The 19,440-nt window shown below is 41.8% G+C and overlaps 1 protein-coding gene across 1 annotated transcript in view; it reads left to right on the top strand.

Moving 5' to 3' along the window:
- Positions 1–13,351, top strand: part of GUCY2F (guanylate cyclase 2F, retinal) — a 93,502-nt gene extending 80,151 nt beyond the window's left edge. The window contains exons 14-18 of the mRNA XM_028089751.1: positions 1,257–1,431; positions 3,333–3,431; positions 7,097–7,191; positions 13,090–13,178; positions 13,264–13,351. Coding sequence (XP_027945552.1) covers positions 1,257–1,431; positions 3,333–3,431; positions 7,097–7,191; positions 13,090–13,178; positions 13,264–13,351 — 546 coding nt within the window. The remainder of the gene's footprint in view (positions 1–1,256; positions 1,432–3,332; positions 3,432–7,096; positions 7,192–13,089; positions 13,179–13,263) is intronic.
- Positions 13,352–19,440: the final 6,089 nt, after the last annotated feature.

A 19,440-nucleotide genomic window follows, 5' to 3' on the forward strand; every position in this document is an offset into this window, starting at 1 on the left:
CCCATGGGTTCAAAACATCATTGTTATTGGCTATACAGAAAGACATGATGAGAGGCCTATTGCTGATTACTAAACTCTCTCTGGAGCTGAGTTATAGCCACCATCCCATGGCATGTGTCAAGACATATCAGTTTGGTGATGATAATGATGATGATGATAGCTTGCACTTATCCACCAGGTAGGTTTTAAGTGCTTTGGCATATATTAAGTTATTTAGTCCTTAGAAAACTCTATAAGGTAGGTACTGTCATTATCCCTATTTTACAAATAAGGATACTAAAGCACAGAGAAGTTAAGTGACTTGGCAAGGCCACACAGTTTGTAAATGGTGCATCTGGGAGTCTAACAAAAGCAGTATGACATCAGAGTTCCGTGGTCTTAACTATTGTACTCCGTGAGTGCAGTTCTCCAGAAAAGCATGGATTTTTAACTGGATCCAAACTTATACTAGCAGAGTCTGACTGGCACATTTCATGGAAGTCCTTCCAGTTTACTTATCTTTTGGATTTACTTGAAAAGCTTCAACTTACTAGTCACCTAAAAGAGTAAGCACACTTCTTTTGGGAAAATGAGGAATACAGATTTGCCTTTCTTTACAGGTGTCCAGCTCAAAGCAGCTGAGGGCAGATACTGCTGTCCTTTTGAGAGGTGGCACTAGGAGAGGAGGGGGTGGCTGATGGAAAAAAGACTCAGTTCTCATACCCAAGGGACTATAAACTAACTTCATCATATTAGCAATGCAAAGCAGAAGGAACAGTCTCTTCCACCTCATTCCTTTCCCTTTCTCTATACTTGCCTTAAGGCTGCCCTAGCTCATTACCAAATCTTTGAGAGAGATGCTTGCTAGAGGAGTGCCTTATGCACCTTCTCCTAGGGTGTTCTTCCATGGACATCTATGGATACTCTCAGAAATCTCCCTTTTCCTTCCCCCAGGAATTACTTGGGGCCTGATAGTTCTCTAGGGCCAGCCAGGAAACTGCAAAGTAGCTTATGTCAGAATCAATGGGTGTGGGACCTAGACATCAATTTTTTTTTTCCCTGAAGCTCCTTAAGTGATTCTAATATGTAGCCAGACCTTGAACCTCTGACAGTCTCTCTCCATCTTCCTCACTTTACAAGAAATAAGCTTCCCTCATGCCCCTTAAACTGTGAAACACACACACACACACACACACACACACACACACACACACACACACACACACACACACACACACACTTATTTCCCTGCTAATTCTATTTCCCCTGATTCCCAGGTAGAGACCATTGGAGATGCTTACATGGTGGCCTCAGGCCTCCCAAAGAGGAATGGCAGTCGGCATGCAGCTGAGATTGCAAACATGTCCCTAGATATCCTGAGCTCTGTGGGTACCTTTAAGATGAGACACATGCCAGAGGTGCCAGTCCGGATTCGAATAGGCCTGCATTCAGGTAACCACAGCCAGCTAAAGTAAGAAAAGACATTCCCATGTGCCTCAAGAGAAGATTAGAAAAGGTCGGGGAGGGTAGTGCTTCCCTGATTACTGGCAGCTGAATTATCCAGGTGTCTAGTGCTGCCTAATTTCTTTATGCCTACCCAAGTTTCACTCTCTTCCCAGCACCTGCACTATCCCAGTGGGAAACAATTCTTGTTCTAGGTACCAAACCCTTTCAATCTACCTTTCTTCTTAGAGCCAACATTTCCTATGTGCCTCAAGGGGAGACTAGAAAAAGGGTAGTGTGCCCCTGATTACTTTATGCCTAAAACTTCCCTCAACTGGCTTTTATGACATGCTCCTCACTCTCTGAATGCTTTTTCTCCATTTCATTCACTGGCTGTCTTGGCAACTCCTGCTCTCTAACTGTGGCTGTTCCCCCATTTTCTGCAAAGCTCTGAGTTGTGGTCCCCTTGCTCTCTGCACGTCTTGATTTCTGTTTCTCAACCCACTCCAACCTGGCTTTCATTTTCTACCACTGTCTGATAATCTCTTCTGTCTTTATCTGTCCCTTAAATATTGATATTCCCCAAGGTTCTGGCTTTCATCCACTGTTTTTCTCCCCTTACATACTCTCCTCTCATTCATGTCTATGATTTAACTACCACTTGTATGCTGATGACTTCCAGTCCCACTTCTATACCATTTATCTTACCTCAACCATACTTTGTCTTGGGTTGTTGCCTAATTACTTCCTGTTTAGTAGTCTCTTCTCTTTAATTAGACTATAAACTCCTAAAGAACTGAGACCATGTGTTACACATCTTTTTTATTCCCCTCAGTGCCTAGCTCAGTGCTCAATGAATGCATATGAATGGGTGAGAAATGAATTAAAATGAAAAACATAAGTTTTGTAGTTCTTATTTTTATCCTTATAAAGAACTTTTTGAAACAAAAACACTTTCTTTTTTTAAAAGATTTTATTTATTTGAGAAAGAGAGAGAGAGAGAGAGAGAGAGTGCTCACGAGCAGGGGGGAGGGGCAGAAGGAGACAGAGAAGTAGATTCCCCACAGAGCAGGGAGCCTGACATGGGACTCAGCCTCAGGACCCTGGGATCGTGACCTGAGTCGAAGGCAGACGCTTAACTGACTGAGCCACCCAGGTGCCCTTAATTACTTTCTTTAACTCAGGAAATAGCAAAAACATAATGCTGAACAATTTTAAATAGAAAGAGAGCAGAGGCCAGAAAAGGGTGGAGAACTTTTTAGATACTCCTGAATTAGGTTTTCAGTATGGCTGCTGAAGTTTTATCAAGTAATGTTCACTGTCCGAACACCTAACATGGCCATATTAAAATGTAAGAACAAAACACATTCTAAGGGCAAATAGAATATATTCTTATCTATATATGCTACTTGTCCATGCCCCTAACACAAATGATTGAAAGAAGATTCTACTTCTTTTCAGATTTTCCAATTGTCTTAGCAATAATTCTCTTGGGAAATAAATAGCCCCATGAGATCCCTCCTTCCTACCCTAAGACATAAGAAAGGGACACATTTTTTTTTTTTTTATTACAACAAACATGCTTGGATCCTGAGTCCCTACCTGGGCCTTTCTGGTTTGGCTTTTAAGTTTATTTGTCCCTGTTGACAGATATAAGTATCTTGGGTGTAACTGTGACTTGGAACAAGAGTGTAAATCAGAAGTGTAGTCATGTCTGCATCATTATAAACTTGCTTTCTTGTAGGGCAAAGAGTTTATTACTCATTGTAGGACTTCCATCAGATTCCCAGAGCTATTTGGTAGCAACTTTATTCTTTTATGCAGCTACATTCCTTCCCTTGGCAGTGTTCCTCTATTAGCATTGGATGTATACCTGTTGACTATAACCCCAACTGACTGGTACTCTACAGGGCCAGTTGTTGCTGGAGTGGTGGGCCTCACCATGCCCAGATACTGCCTGTTTGGAGACACTGTGAACACAGCTTCTCGGATGGAATCAACAGGCTTACGTGAGTACCTAAGTGATGGGATGGGATGGTAACCTCCTACTGTTGGAAAAGTGATTTTCAAGAAGGGGTAGAAGAGCAGGATACCTGATGTTTTAATCTGTTTTTTTTTTTTTTAAATAAAAAATAATTTGAGAAGAATGAGATTTTATACACATATTTCCTGGTCTCTAATGGCAAGCCAGTAGGGGGTGATGTTGGATTAAACATGTACCTTTCTTATTCTAGAGATGAAGCTGTAGCTAAGTGACACTGAAAAAGTCAGTCAATTTGACTGAAACAACTAAAAATGTCCTTTGGGTACAGAAAAATATTGGCCAGCCTGGTGGGGAAGTCATGTTGAAAAAAGAAAAAGTAAGGGACTGGCATTTTTAGTTTTTCATTTAGTTTGTGGAGACACACCCAGAATCAGCTGCCTCCCACCCAACTGCTGTTTGCTGCTCTAGTCCTCTTTCTGAACTTGTTAGGATCCTAGGAGTTCTGGTTTTATCAAATAGCCCCCTTGAATTTAGCTAGCAATAATCCCTCAACCTAAGGAGCTTGGAAATCTGAAATAGTCAATTCCAATTTGCCTGTATATAAAATCTTTAGTTTTTATCAAAACAGGCATGGTGTCAAAGATACCATTTCTTCCCCCTCGCCTTCTTTGAGAATAAAACTGTACAAATCTTTACGCCATCTGTCTGTTGCCGGCACCTCTTTATTGGTTATTTACTGCCACTACTAAGGCAATGTCAGAATCACAGCATGTCTTTACCTTTATCATGGTTGAGCAAAGCAATTTGTTTATGCTAATATAGGACAGCATAGAAAACAATAATAAGTTCTATATACAGTTTTCCTGGGTTTTCTATTTAAAAAAACACTTAAGCTCTTAGCAGCCCTGGCTTTGGCAGCTACTAGGCAAGACAAGTTCTTCCCAAACTCCAGCAGTATACGCAAACTAGTCTCTGATGATATGGTGGCCTATATCACAGTGGGTGGTGCCCTATCTGACCCCACTCCTCATCACTCATGTGCAGAAACAGGCTTGCACAATGGGTCCAGTCTTAGTCAATCTAGCCTACGCAGCCATGATTAAGGAGGCAGCACGGAACTTAGAAGCTGTTGTCAGAATAAATTTTCTGACATCTGGGAAAGTCTTCGAACTCCACAGACACGGCAGAAGCCATGGAAGTAGTCATCCAGGAACCACTGCATGCGTATGACTTTGCTCTTGAAGTGCAACCCAAGATGAAGTGAAATTGATCATGGAACCGCAATGCAGATTTGGCACGGCACTCTGGACTGATGTAAGCTTGTAGAAGACTGAAGTCATATTCTGGTCTGCACCAGGGAAACTCCACTCATTTCACATTGGAAATATAGAGCTGAGAGCAGAAATTGAATTTTCAGATGTAGGCAGCACCTTGTCCAGTGATGAGTTAGGAAGAAGAAAATGGAGTGAAACATACACAGCAGGTGTTTATTAAGCACTGACTATGCAAGGAATGCATTGTGAGGGATACAAATAAGCAGACACATGTGGTCTCAGCACTAAAGGAGCTGGTTAGTGTGCTTTTCTGGAAACTAATGACTGTGACCAAAATAGAGCATTAAGCTCCACACCTGATAGAAGATTTGTAAAGAGGTAGCCTCATGTTGGATATGAGACTAGGACATGTCAGAGGTCTATTAAAAATTAATTTCATCAGTACCTCCGTTATGCCCAGTTGAATTCACTAATTCTGGATTCTGGAATGGAAGTAACTAGTGACCCAGTCCTGGAGTGATTCTCCTTGCCACATACCTGGGTGCTCGTTGGAACGAGCTATCTCTCTCTTTTGACCTGTGTTCCCCACTAGTAGGATTATGACTGACAAACAGATGCTAGTGGAATGGCATACATGGAGCTGGCAAGGGGCACCCAGACGAGCAGATGGCTTTTAGGAACCCTTTTTGAGCAGAGGTTTTGGGTGACCATGGCTTAGGGAGGAAGATACAAACAACAGTACTGAGCTGGAAGGAAAGTTATTATGTTATTATGTGAAAGTTATTATAAGAACACATAGCAGAAATTTCTTGCAGTTCTTTACAGCCTATGCCTTCCTACTTAGATTGTTCTCAGCTTCCAAAAGAATTATTTTCTCAAGTGTGGGAATAAGTCTTGGACTTTTATCTAAGACTCAACTTGAACAGGTCTTACTTCATAGGATAACCGTTTTCAAGAAGGTCAAGGATTCTACCTGAGTTAATAATAAGTGATTGTTCTTCACCAAAGAATTACACTTAGTTTCTGCATAAAATTTTTAGTCTTAGTTCTCCATGTAACACTCTTATCCCAGGTTGGGCTCACTAGTTGGAAAATAATACATTCGTGTGTGTATACATCTAGATGCATCCACCCAAAGGAAAGCTATAAATGTACAGTTGCCACAGAATGTTGACCGAGGTCTTGGGACATTTTTTATTGATGTTCTATTTTAAGTGCAGCAATATTGGAAGATAGTTGTATGGATGTGTATGTAAAAAGACACCCTGTTGGTACGTGCACCCCGATGTTTATAGCAGCAATGTCCACAATAGCCAAACTGTGGAAAGAGCCAAGATGTCCATCGACAGACGAATGGATAAAGAAGATGTGGTATATATACACAATGGAATATTATGCAGCCATCAAAAGGAATGAGATCTCGCCATTTGCAACGACATGGATGGAACTGGAGGGTGTTATGCTGAGTGAAATAAGTCAATCAGAGAAAGACATGTATCATATGACCTTGCTGATATGAGGAATTTTTAACCCCAGGAAACAAACTGAGGGTTGCTGGAGTGGTGGGGGGTGGGAGGGATGGGGTGGCTGGGTGATAGACATTGGGGAGGGTATGTGCTATGGTGAGCGCTGTGAATTGTGCAAGACTGTTGAATCACAGATCTGTACTTCTGAAACAAATAATGCAGTATATGTTAAGGAAAAAAAAAAGAAGAAGAAGATAGCAGGAGGGGAAGAATGAAGGGGAGTAAGTCGGAGGGGGAGAGGAACCATGAGAGACGATGGACTCCGAAAAACAAACTGAGGGTTCTAGAGAGGAGGGAGTTGGGAGGATGAGTTAGCCTGGTGATAGGTATTAAAGAGGGCACGTTCTGCGTGGAGCACTGGGTGTTATGCACAAACAATGAATCATGGAACACTACATCAAAAACTAATGATGTAATGTATGGTGATTAACATAACAATAAAAAAGTAAAAAAAAAAAAAAGACACCCTGTTGTCTCTTAAGTAGGATATGTAGACCTTGGGAGCTCTGCTTTAGCAGCAGCCTGTAGAAGAAGCTGCTGAAACCTAATTTCCCTCTGAGGAGGTCACATTTCAGCTGAGAGCACAGTAGTGGTAGCTGGTTTCTCAATCACAACCCTCGAGTTAAATTAACACCTTTCTATTGCATGACCTTTCATCTGAGATAGTGTCTAGGAGGCTGATAGGTGCTATAGCTAACACCTTATTTGGGCCTGGTGAGGAAGGCCACCACTCCCCATTCCTCCTCCTGTGAAACCCTAACTGAAGCTCTCTCTCAGGGACTTTTCTTAGGGTCTCATTCACTTAGGAGTGGGGGGCATTTATTACATTAATATTTTCTCATTGATTTTACCTGGAAGGATCCAAAGTCATGTCTGTCTTTCTTTTACAGCTTACCGCATTCATGTCAGTCACAGCACTGTGACAATTCTTCAAGCTCTGAGTGAAGGCTATGAAGTGGAGCTTCGAGGAAGGACAGAGCTCAGGGTATAATGTCCTTTTGTTTTTGTTTTTGTTTTTTTTAAATCAAACCACTTGGACACACCTGCTTCTGGAGAGGTCATGGTCTGCTGAAAGAGTTTACCTGGATGTCTGAGACTTAGAGCTATAATTTGGGCAGAATTTCCAGCCCTATTTGTGGTTCCCAAGAGATTGTTCCTTTTTGCTTTGATCTTCTTCTCTTTAAAATATGGCCACAGTGAGGAGGATTGTTAGAATTCCTTCTGAATTATTCGGACTATGAGCTGCATCTTTCTCTCTTAAAGGATTGCCCAGAATTTGGGTTTTCAATGAGCTGCACTATTATTTATTTAGATCTTCTAACTTCCATTTTGTTTACTCTTTGGCAGTTGCAAACATGATTCAATAAACTAAAGTATTAGTGAGTTTGGGTTTTCTATTTGCCTGCTCAGTGGCCACATTTCTAATTTTTCATCTACACCATTGACCCCCTTCCATTTACAGAGAGGTTTTATGTCTTCCCCGAAGGACCAGGAGGAATAAAGTCAGTTCCTGTGAAAGACAAACATTTTGTAGTACCTTTTCTTTCGGTTAGGACTATCCCTTGGTCTAGGATTCAGGATTAGGATAATTTTCCCTTTTCTTCCTTTCTTTTTTGCCATCTCCACTGGATTCTTTTAATTTTCCTCTGGATAACCCCAGAGCCCCTGACTTCCCCATTTGTAAGAGACTCTAGAGAGCTAATCATCTAACTTCTTCATTTTTAGACGAAAAACCAAAGCCCAGAGAGGTGAAGTAACTTGGTAAGGGTCACACAGTCAACTGATGGCAGAATCAGGCCAAAACCCAGGAAGTCTGACTTCCCACTCAGTACCCTTTCTATGGTACCATTGTGCATGAAAATTATTTTCTCAGCGATATGCTTGGGCAAAGCAAAAGCCAGGTACTGAGTGATGCACAATTTGTTCTGTCATTAACAAGCCTTCCTCAAATGGTGGCAATTTACGTGTAAAAGGATTTCAGAAGTTAAAGGTGGGAAGGCTTGATTCTGGTTGATCAGTTACTTTTCTGGCTAGTTCTGGATTGTCTCTTCCAATAGATCCTAATATCTTCTAGCAGATGGGATGAGTCATTTATGAGGGGACAGAGGTTCCTTTCCCACCTCTGCAGAGAACTCAGTGAGATGATAGGAGTGGCAACATTACTTGAACAGTGAATCACATCACTCAAGGCTTTTGTGATACCTCTATATATTGACATTTCTTAGCAGAGGAGGACAAAGGTGGCTTTATTTCCTGAGGCACTTTCCTGTCTATATTGCTGGGCACAGATTCCATCATTTAAAAGCTGGAGAGCTAAAGAGGTGACACTTTTGAAACTGAAAAGGAAAATATGCCCCACCCCATGGTTTTTATTGCCCCCCAAATTCCAGTCAGGAAGCATTATACCTTTGGGTGTTTTGAGTACAAAAGCAGGACTACTTCAAAAGGGCCCTTTGCAGCTTCCCAATTTCCCTTACCCCAGGGAATTTGGGAACCTGCTACAGCAAGTTGGAGGAAGAAGCAGGGAGAGGCTTCCCCTAAGGCCACATCAGGCCATGCTTATTGAGGTGGTAGAGGCTTCCTGATGGAGAGGGAGATACTGAGAGAGAAGAGAGGGGGCCCCAAGGGAAAGGAAGGGGCAATGTGAAGAAGAGAATAAGAAGTACCAAAGAAGGAAGGGAGAAAATGGGAGATCCTTTCTGCCTCTGTACCCCTGCCCCTGACCAGAGGCAGGTATTGGACATTACATAGTAGGGACTGGGAGACAGGAGATTCCTTGTTCCTTGAGGGCATGCAATATATCCCCAATGAGACCATATCACGAGTACACTTCAGAAATTCTGATTCAATATTTCCATCCCTCATTCACTCTGTGTTGTTGGAAAGCAAGAATTGCTTTAGTACATGGGTCAGAAGGACCACATTTGATAGCCTGCCAGGTGTGATGGCCAAGACGATGGTAGAAAACATCCTCTCCTTCAAGCGGGCTGGTATTTGAAATTCCTTCATCAGAGCCTCTTCTCTTGGGCTCAAGGATTAGATCCAGTAACAACACTCTTTTCCCACTCCATCTCCTTCATTGGGGTGATGACACTTTAAGTTGTTTCCCCTAGTGGGAATCAAAAGTGTGGATTGGGTTTGGTGAGAGAAGAGAACATAGTGCAGTTGAGTAATTAGGTGGGTGGGGTTTACAAAGAAAGACGTCAAACTGAGGAAGCTAAGGTAGATTGGGGGAGGACTCATTTAGAGATGACAAGCTCAGCCTCTCTGGGGAGTTGTCCTGCCCACTCCAACCCCCTTTGGACTCTACTGGCAACAAATCATCAGTGCTTAACTGACCAATTCTGCCCTTTTCAATATTTCTCTCCTAATGGCCTGGTGATAAGTCATCTTATTACCTCTTCTCTTACATGAATCCTATTTTAGTTACTGTTTTACTGACAAGTTCGAAGCTTCTTGCTGAGACTTTGTACGTTTTGAGGCTTATCAGTTGTATTTACTAGGGCCTCTTAGGTAGATTTACATTCTGAGAAGACTTTCTTAAATGGTTGTTCTCAGCCAGTTTATGTCCTTGCCAGACGTGGACACCTGTGAGCTTGTCTCTGAATTCTGGGGCTAAATAGTATTTGATTCTCAGGCCCCTAAGCAGTAGTCCTGTTTTATTTGTGATTTCTCTTTTTTCCCCAACCTCTTCCACCCCTATCATCAACTCCTAACACTCACATACACAAGTTTGCACATGAGTAAGCATGTGCACACACACGTGCACACACACACACCAGCAATTGAGCTAAGAAGTAATGGGGTTGGGGGCACCTGGGTGGCTCAGTTGGTTAAGCGTCTGACTCTTGATTTTGGCTCAGGTCATGATCTCAGGGTTGTGAGATGGAGCCCTGCATCAAGCTCTGTGCTGGGCATGGAGCCTGCTTAAGATTTTCTCTCTCTCTCTCTCTCTCTCTCTCTCTCTCCCTCTCCTTCTGCCCCTCCCCACCTCCCTCTCTAAGAAAAAAAGAAGTAATGAGGTTGTATTGGCAGAGTCATGAAGGTCAGAAGATCTGGTCTGTAATTCTTGTCCCATCAATGACTCAGTGTGTGACATTGGACAAATAACTTTATCCTCTCTGTGCTTCCATTTCTTCACATAGAGTCCTCTTCTGACCTGTGATTATCAGGAAGCTCATTAATCACAAACTATAAAATTCCCAACAGTTGCTTTTTGGCCTCTAGACCTGTCCCTTGACTCCAGTGTGTTGGAAAAATTATGTGGTATAGAAGGAAGAGCACTTAAAATTTGGAGTCTAAGATGTTAACTAGACTTATTATGATGAGCATTTTACAATATATATACATATCAAATCATTATATTGTACAGCTGAAACTAATATAATGCTGTGTGTCAGTTATACCTCAATAAAAATAGCTAAGTCATAGTAAAAAGAAAATAAATAAAACTTGGAGTTTAGTAAAATTGGTTCAAGTTCCAGCTATGCCTGCTTATTGACAAGTCATTTAATTTCCATGAAACACAGTGTCCCTATTTGCAGAATGAGGTTAATAATAAACGCACCTTCCAGAGTTTTTGTGAGAATTAAAAAAGACAGGAGATGCCAAAGTGTCTTAAAAGTGTCAGGCCAAAGTAAGATGCTATTTTTTTGGGGGGGGGGGTGTCCTGGGACTGCCTAGGGATTGATAACAAGTCAAGGGTGTGCTTTAGATTTTAGTTGTTGCCCCCCTTGTTCTCCCCCTTTCTCTCTCTTCTGCAGAATTTTGGAAATAGGGTGGGTAAACAGAGAGCTAGGATTCTAAGAATTCTCCTGGATGGGCTCCAAAACCTCAGAGAGCCCCTGGGGCTCCCCTGCATACTCTTTGATTTGGAAGCTTGCCTGAGTCCATAACACTCCCATTCTCTTTTGCAACCATTAGTTTTGGCATCCCAGTGTGTGTCCGAGGACTCACCCAAATATCTGGACAATCCTGGCATCCACAAATCTCCCTTGGGGATTGGCACACTATCCTGATAGCCTCTAGATCTCAAGACAAACAGCCAAATACGCCTGGGGGTTGGGATCCTCAAGTTTGAGCTTTAAGAGTATGTTTTAGCAAAGTGAGGTCCATTGACCCCTTGAGTATTTCAAGTGCTCAAGGGTTGAGTTTTCCAGTGAAAGGAACAGTCTTATCTACTGAGCAACTGTTCTGTATGAGACACTGCACCAGGCACTGTGAGGAAAAGAGCTTAGGAGGCAGAAGATTTGGGCTTGTATTTAGAGCCCAAAACATGACCTGACAGTGTTTTTATTTAACTGCACTGTGAGCTCCTGAAGGACAGAGCCATTTCTGCTTTTCCACACCTGGTACAGTGAGGGTAGAATAAATGTAAGAATGAGTGATACGAGTATATTTTAAAGTTGTTCACTTCTTCTGAAAACAAAGTGGCGTGGCTCCAAACAGTCCAATTATTTGAGGTTTAGAGTGAGTTGGTTGCCAGCTAGTGAAGATTGGGCTGTTGTGGTATTCTCTTCCTACTTGCCTATAGTGGGCTTTTTCAGAGCCTTGAACCAAGTATCAGCAAAATGCTTTGAGATTCTTCCATTAAATGTGCTTATTATTATTATTATTATGGTTGTCATTATTGTTAAGGGATGAATATATGTGATGTAAAATAGAGAACAATGGATTTGATATTTAAAGGGGGGACCACCTAATTGGAATTTCTAAGTTAAACAATTTAGAACTGTTTCAAATGAGATCAGCCAAGAGTGAGACCATATTTCAGATTAATGAGTTGGAAACACATCCCATTACTTTTCTTAGTCTTAGTAAACACATTTTTTTTCCTTATGGATTGGAGGAAATGAAAGAACAGATGAAAGACAATTGAAAGGAGGAGAGCGAAACACATTGAGAGGAGGGTTTATTAGAAAAAGGGAGGGCAAAGCAGAGACAGAAAACTTCGCTCCTCTGAGGTCATCACTTAGGCTCTGGGGTGACCAGCTGGAGTTTACACTCCCTTTCTCTTCTCAGACCCATGGTTCTTGACAACCAAGGAACTGGGCTGTAGAAGGAGGCCTCCCTGGGGTCTCTCTCTACCTGTGAGAATCCCTTGGCAGGAAGAAAAGAACACTGCAGAAATGTAAACCTCTCTAAGCAGCCAGGATGCCCTGGCCTGCACAGCTTGCTTTCCATTTCTATTCCAATTTTTGGGTTTTGTGAGAGCCTTTGGATGGTGAGTATTTGGGGGAGGTAGACTCTGAATATATGTACTCTAGACAGGAAAGACAATGGGATGCCTAAGGCCAAAAGATCAGGGCAAAAATGACAAACAAAATCTTGAATTCAGCATCCAGATGTTTTGTTACTATGAAGCCAAACAACAACATGTTCCCAACGATGGAGCTGTGTGGCAGTGGGTAGACAAAACATCTGGATGACAGCTTCAAATGGTGTTCACTTTTATTTTTCTTTTTTTCTTTTTTTTTTTTTTTAGAGAGTGGGGAGAGGCGGAGGGAGAAGGGGAAAGAGAGAATCTTAAGCAGGCTCCCATGCTCAGCGTGGAGCCCAAGGCAGGGCTTGATCTCATGACCCTGAGATCATGACCTAAGCCAAAATCAAGAGTTGGACACTTAACTGACTGAGCCACCCAGGTTCCCCCAAACGGTGTTCACTTTTCATCTGCCTGCTGTGTCGGCTTATGGAGCTTGCCTGAGGCACAGGTATATATAGCAAGGAAGCTGTGTAGGAAGGAAGACTCCAGGGAGTGGTGATAAGGGGAAAGCAGAGGCAATTTCTGAGCCAGACTGAATGCTTATACCCCATTGATCAGAAGCACATCTTTGGGAAAATTGGTTATAGCACATTTAATATTTTCTGTATTTTCTATAATAAGGGCAAAGGCACAGAAGAGACCTTCTGGCTGGTTGGAAAAAAAGGCTTCACGAAGCCCCTTCCTCAGCCCCCACCAGAAGGCAAAGATGGGTAAGTAGAGTTCACACTTAGAGTCTTCCTATGCCCTAGTCTGCTCCACTGTCTTCACTATTTTTGTGTCTCTCCTGCCCCACAGGCAAGTGGGCCATGGCTTACAACCAGTGGAGATTGCAGCCTTCCAGAGAAGAAAAGCAGAAAGGCAGCTGGTGAGAAACAAGCCATAAGGTAATGGCCAGCAGGAAAACAGAGCACAGGAGTTTGCCAAATTTTCAAAGCTGGGGCTCCCTTTGGCAATGGGTGCCAGTCTCAGCCTACACTCTTTTGGCAGAGTGTGATGAAGTTGGTGAATTTCCAAGCTCCACTGAGTTGAGCAAAAACCTTGTGGGGAGGCCTGTTGCAGAGCAAGCTGCATCTGAAGGAGGTCAGCTGCCCTGGCCTGAGAGACCCTTGCCTCCTGCACTGATAACACATTTGAATGTTAACAAGGCTGGCCTTGTCATCTAGTTATCAGACAGGAGCACCTGTCTGTTTCATTGTCAAGAACCTGGACCACATGATGAGCCACCTCATATCTTTGGAGATTCACATCTATCTAAGCAATACAGCAATATTATGATGACCCCCCTTTCCCAGGATCCATTGGCAAGACCATCTTTGAGGGGATATTATGTCATTTCCTCTGGAGGCACTGCTTGATCCCTTCTGAGGTTGGCATTGCCAACCAAAATAAGACTGTTTACTCCTTGACTGCCTGGCTTGAATTCAGGACAATTTCCCCCATTGGTCCTGCTCCTACTAGAATGGTATGATTCTGAAGCAGCAACGGCCTAATTATCAATAATTCTCCCCATATATTTATCTCTGAGGAATCCATTGCTTTCTGGGGCTCCTGTCAGTATCTCTTCTCTATCTTGCTTTCTTATTTTCTCTTTTATGGAAACTTTGACCCTAAGACTTATAGCTCCCTCTACATATACTTAGAAATCACAAGATTCTGAAGTAAACATTAAGTCATCTCCACACATTCCTCCTCCCTTGTTTCAGAATAATCACAATTCTAGCAGCAACTACCAAATGCATCCACATACTTCCTGTTTTCCCATTAACCTCTGTTTAACTTTGTCAGCTCTCTATGACTGGTTCTTTCCTAAGGAAAACCAGTGTATCTTCATTTCTGCAGCTATCACAGGTACCCTCTGTAAGTCATACTATTTATGCTTCAGAAAGGCTTCAGTACTGAACATGTGTCTCCCCTGAAGCTCCATTTACCACCCTCTGCCATCCTTCCACCTCGGGCCTACCTCTGTTTTTTTTCCTCTTGGTCAATACAAGCAGATTAAGCAGCTGGGACACACATTCATCTAATTTCCAGGAGCGTTTTTTCCCATGAGGAAGAAAACAGACACACATAGACACACGGTCAGTCTCTTTCTCTGTCTCTCTTTTTCTCACAGCAAGAAAGCTCTTGGAAGCTCTTGAAGGGTTTTCCCTTTGGTGGGGTGGCATAGACATTGTAGGCACTGTGCAAGAACCTATCCATTCCTAAGAATGTGTTGGAGCTTATAGAAGACACTGCAGCTGACTCACCATCACTGGTTGTGTACTTTGTAGTGCTTTCCCAGCACTACAGATGGATGTGGCTTAGGCCATTTATACTCACTCATCTGCACCCCCTTGACAGAGGGCATTCTTCTGTGGGCTGTGAGTATATGGGACGGATTGAAGCCAACTGGCCCCAAAGTGGATTTGACCTCTAATCTTGGCCTCATTAGCACTTATGCTTTAATCAGCATGTTAATTGACCACAGTGGCCTTGGCAGGCTGTGCAAATCACAAAAATCCTCAGGAAGAGCACCCTTGACAAATATCAGAAGGCTTGACCTAAATCTAAGAACTCTCAGACATCTCACTTCTCTCATTAAATGTCCTATGTTGATGTCATGCAGTAGCACCACTTATTCCACAATGTTTCCAACTTTCTATGAATTTTCAGGCTGACTTCTGGTGAGACAGACCAATGCACAGAAGACCCACAATACCAGTGAATGCCTCTCACCTGCTGTTGTTGTCATGGGAGCTGTTAGGGGGAAATCTGAAACCTTTAGAGAGCCCTCTGGGGTCAGACTGGGAGGAAAGAAAAATGCTGTGAAAGGGGCACAGCTTTGGTGAACTGACTGTTGTGGCTGCCTCTCAAGCAGGGCCCTGCTGTCTCCCTAGTAGCTCCTTCCTCATGTCCCCAAATATCTACCACTTTTCAAACCTTTCTAAAGGTTATCACTTCATCTAGTTACTTGCCCTAGAATTTCACTAACTGGGCTATTTGGGGTTGATGAGCCTTTCAATCATAGATATACCTTTTGGAGAGTAAGGGGTGATTAATTTCTCATATCAGAGTGAAGGCGAACTGAGCTAGATGTTCAGGAGCACCTGGAAATTTCATTTTGGTTGGGACCAGGAGAAATGAGGAAGTCTGGCAGTTATGGAGAACCGAAGGTCATAGTGGAGGTCTTCAGACAACACAAGAGCAACGGATCCCTGGGAGATGGGAGAAGGGTGAAAACAAGTATGGGAGTGGAAAAGTCAGTTTATAGATTCCCCCACTTTTAAACCTTTGCTCTGGGTTTTCTTTGGACACAAAGAATGGGAAGAAAGCATGCTTTTCCTTCTGCTCTCAGGACCTAGGACCTCTGCCAGAGCTCTGATATAACTGCTCCATGTGGGTTAAATCAGCCTTTGTGGACTGGCCTAGAAACCTGACCACTACATATATATAATACAGTTTCTATGGAGCAAGGCATTCCAAGTTCCAAATCATTGACTTATAAATGTTTAGGACACATCTCATTAGTAAGTTGAAGATTACTTATACATTAACATGCCCCCTTTTTTTCTTAAATTTGTAAAAACCCTTATAAATAGCAACATCTAGTTATGCAAACCTGACAAATATAATGTTTATTTGTTCAGTGATCCAGGAAAGTTTAGCAATTTGCAAGCTTTTCATGTAGAGTGGCGTTGTGTGGCTTGGAGTCATTCATATTGAAATCCTGTGAAAGGCCTAGGATGGAGAAGGTATACTTACTGTGTTCTTTTTCTCCCACCCAGGAGTGAATGGCTGTGAGATTGGAATCTTCTATTGGTGAGGCAATGGAAAAGCTCACTCCAGTTCAACAAATTGTTCTGCCTGGGCAAGAAATTAGTGAATGACTATACCTCTGAGGATGACCAGTCTACGGGGTTATTCAAGCCTAACTCCAGTGTAAGGGGGCCCCTGGGAAGTAACTTTCATAAGTTTTGTTCTTTACACAGCTATCACCAAAAAGGCCATTTGAATGTAAACTGCAATGGATGTGAACCCTAAGGAAGGGTAGAGAACCACCTCCAAGTTTAGTCATTCCAAAATAACAGGCCCAACTTGGACTAAGATAAGAAGGTCTCTATTTTCACAGAAAAAGTAGGAGGCACTTTGTTTTCTTTTTCATTTCGTTTGAATCTCTAGAAAGTATTTAATGAGCATAATTTATAACTCAGATACTATGAGATTAGTGCCAGGAAAAAAAAACTTCCAGCAAACATACATCTGAATCCCAGTCCACTGTGACCTCAGTTGACTGGAATGCATAGGGAATAGGGGGGGAGGAGAAGAGTCTGGTTAATTGTGTTGTTTGGATAATTGAAGACTAAGAAGTTCCTTTGTTTTCTTATTGCTTATTATTCAAAATCTTTCCACAACTGTCATGGTCTCTTTTCCTGTCTAAGTAAGGAGAATCTAAGCAACATAATTGAATTATCCTCACTAGATAGGTGAGTAGCTCACTGGGCCTCAGGGTTATAAATTCTGAACATGACGGAAGAGATGTAAGAGATATTGTCAGGGTAAAAGATACAGAAGTAGTGGATTGGATTGAGCAATTCCCTTTAGGTTTTATTCTTTTTCTCCCTTCTCCTGCCCACTCTGCCTTTCAAGCCCCTACCCTGGCCCCTAAAATAAATCCCTTTGAACATTTGTTTTTACTTTGTGCTTTTAGTTTTCCAGATTCTACTTTCAAGGGGTTATTGGCAGTGGCTTGCCACAGTCACATGGACCAAAGCAATAAGACTTAAGTCACAGGCATGTTTAAAATAGTTAAGCAAGGTTTTCCTCCCTTTTATTATAAAAAATAATCTCTTTATTAAAACAGCTGAACCCAAACATATCAGCCAGTAAAGCAGTTAATTCTTTTAGAACAAGCCTTTTTTAAAAAAGAAATACCTAGTGTATAATTTGATACCTTTCTCACTCATATTTAATTTTTCCATTATCAACTCACCCTGAATCTAAGCTTAAAGTCAAAAGCTCTTCCTGGCAGTTTCCCCTCCACTTTCAGTCAAAACAAACACCCTCGGACTCTTCATAGAAGCTTAACCTCTCTCAGCCTCAGGTAGTCTATTTACTACGCTAAAACTGTTCAAGAGGATGCAGAAGAGGCTGATGTTGCCTTTCAGCTTCCTTGATCAGAGTTTCTAATTCCTTTTTCTAGACATGGCAGAGGAGAAGGAGACATAAAATATCATCCTCTACTTGTGGCTAGGTCTCAGTCAAAAGCTGAGCTTTTAAGAATTCTATAGAGGCAAAAAAAAAAAAGAAAAAAGAAAAGAATTCTAGAGAGGCAAGGGCCAAGAAAGATACCAACTCGAAACAGAGGATTTCACTTCTCCTAGAGGAGGTGGCACTGCCCTCTATTATGAATTGGAAGGATCATTGAGGGCAAGGGAGGGGGATGGGGCTGCAACTATAGGCTCCATGGATCAGGATTCTCCCAAACCTAGTCCAGTCCTTTAGTGCAGGAAGTACAGCCCCAGGGCTAGGCCTGCAAAATATTGAGCAACAAGACCCACTGAGGGGAATCCATTAGTTCTGTGTCTGATCCTATCCCTTATTTCCTTCTTTGGTATTTCTCAAGTCCAGCATGTCAACCAAACCCACCTTTTATAGCCTACTAATCCTGTCTTGTGCATGATCACATCTTTCTTTGCTTGATTTTGTCATGAACCCCTATCTAAAACCAGTCTATTCTTTCTTGTATTCTTTTTCATAAAGGCCTTCTGCATTGACCAAAACTTTGGTTCAATTAACTTCTTTAATTTGCTTAGCATTTTAATTATCTGTGGAGAAGAAAAACACTCTCTACTCCTCTGAACCATAGTGGAGTAAAGCCTATTTCTTATATACAACTGATCATTTCTCTCTTCACCTGTTGCTAGTGCACAGTGGCTTGCGTTGGTGGTTAAGAGGGACCAAAATGATTTTTTATCACAGTTCTTTTCTAGCTTATATTCCTTGTACAAAACAAAATATTTAGAAACAATTTGAATGTTTTCAAACAGATTTGAATGTTTCATCACCTCTCTTATATCTGCGTGTTTTCCTGTGAATTGTCTCTTCTCAAAATAGATCATTAGAAAAAGAAAGCCAAATGCTAATGAATTGCATGTTAGGTTCTGCTTATCTGAGGTTTTACTGTACTTTACAATGTAACTTTTCAAAATGGTCATCCCATGGGACATCATTTAAGTCCCTTTAGATTTTTTTCTTACTGATCTCAATGGCAATGCAGGTTCATTATAGAAAATTTAGAAAACACAGAAAGGTTTATAGGAAATTTAAATTGCTTAGATTCCTTTTAGATCCTTTATTCTATTTTATCCTTGTTTGGGCTCATTTCATACATTATTGCATGTTATTAAAACACCCACTCAGCCAAATAATACCTTAAGTCAGCTGATTCTCAAATTAGCCCGTTTTACTTTTATTGCTTACCATGTTACTCATACTTTTGGTGGTTGAGGCTGAATCTGCTTAGAATGTGGACAGCTTTCAGTGATCCACTCGTTCCTTATTTCTCTTGGCATAGCTAAGCAGGAGGAGATAGCAGATGGCTATACCTCATCAGAGAGCTCTAACTCAGTTTGCTACATAAAGATACTCTACCAAAAAGTGTTGTTCCAAGGACTCCCATTCTGTCTACCTTGTCTTAGAGTTAGTATAAACAGCTTTATTACTAAGCTACTCATCTCATCACATTCTTATCCTTAATCCAAGTGGAATCAACTTGCAAGGAGTGGGAGGTGGCAAACAGCCAAATAGTAATACTTCATGCACGGGGTGGTCACATCTATGTGACATCAAACAATTGGATGTAACTTAAAAACTTAGTTGGATCAAGTAAGCATTAATGAGATGAAAGGCCACAGTAGATTGACCATTTTATTTTAACCTGTTCTCCAGTTAAAGCTGGTTGACCTAATCAAGCACATTTTCCATCTGGTTGGT

The sequence above is a fragment of the Eumetopias jubatus genome, unplaced genomic scaffold (genome assembly GCF_037043125.1).
Source record: "Eumetopias jubatus isolate StellerSeaLion01/CBP00866 unplaced genomic scaffold, mEumJub1_p1.0 scaffold_11, whole genome shotgun sequence".
NCBI classification, from domain to species: Eukaryota; Metazoa; Chordata; class Mammalia; order Carnivora; family Otariidae; genus Eumetopias; species Eumetopias jubatus.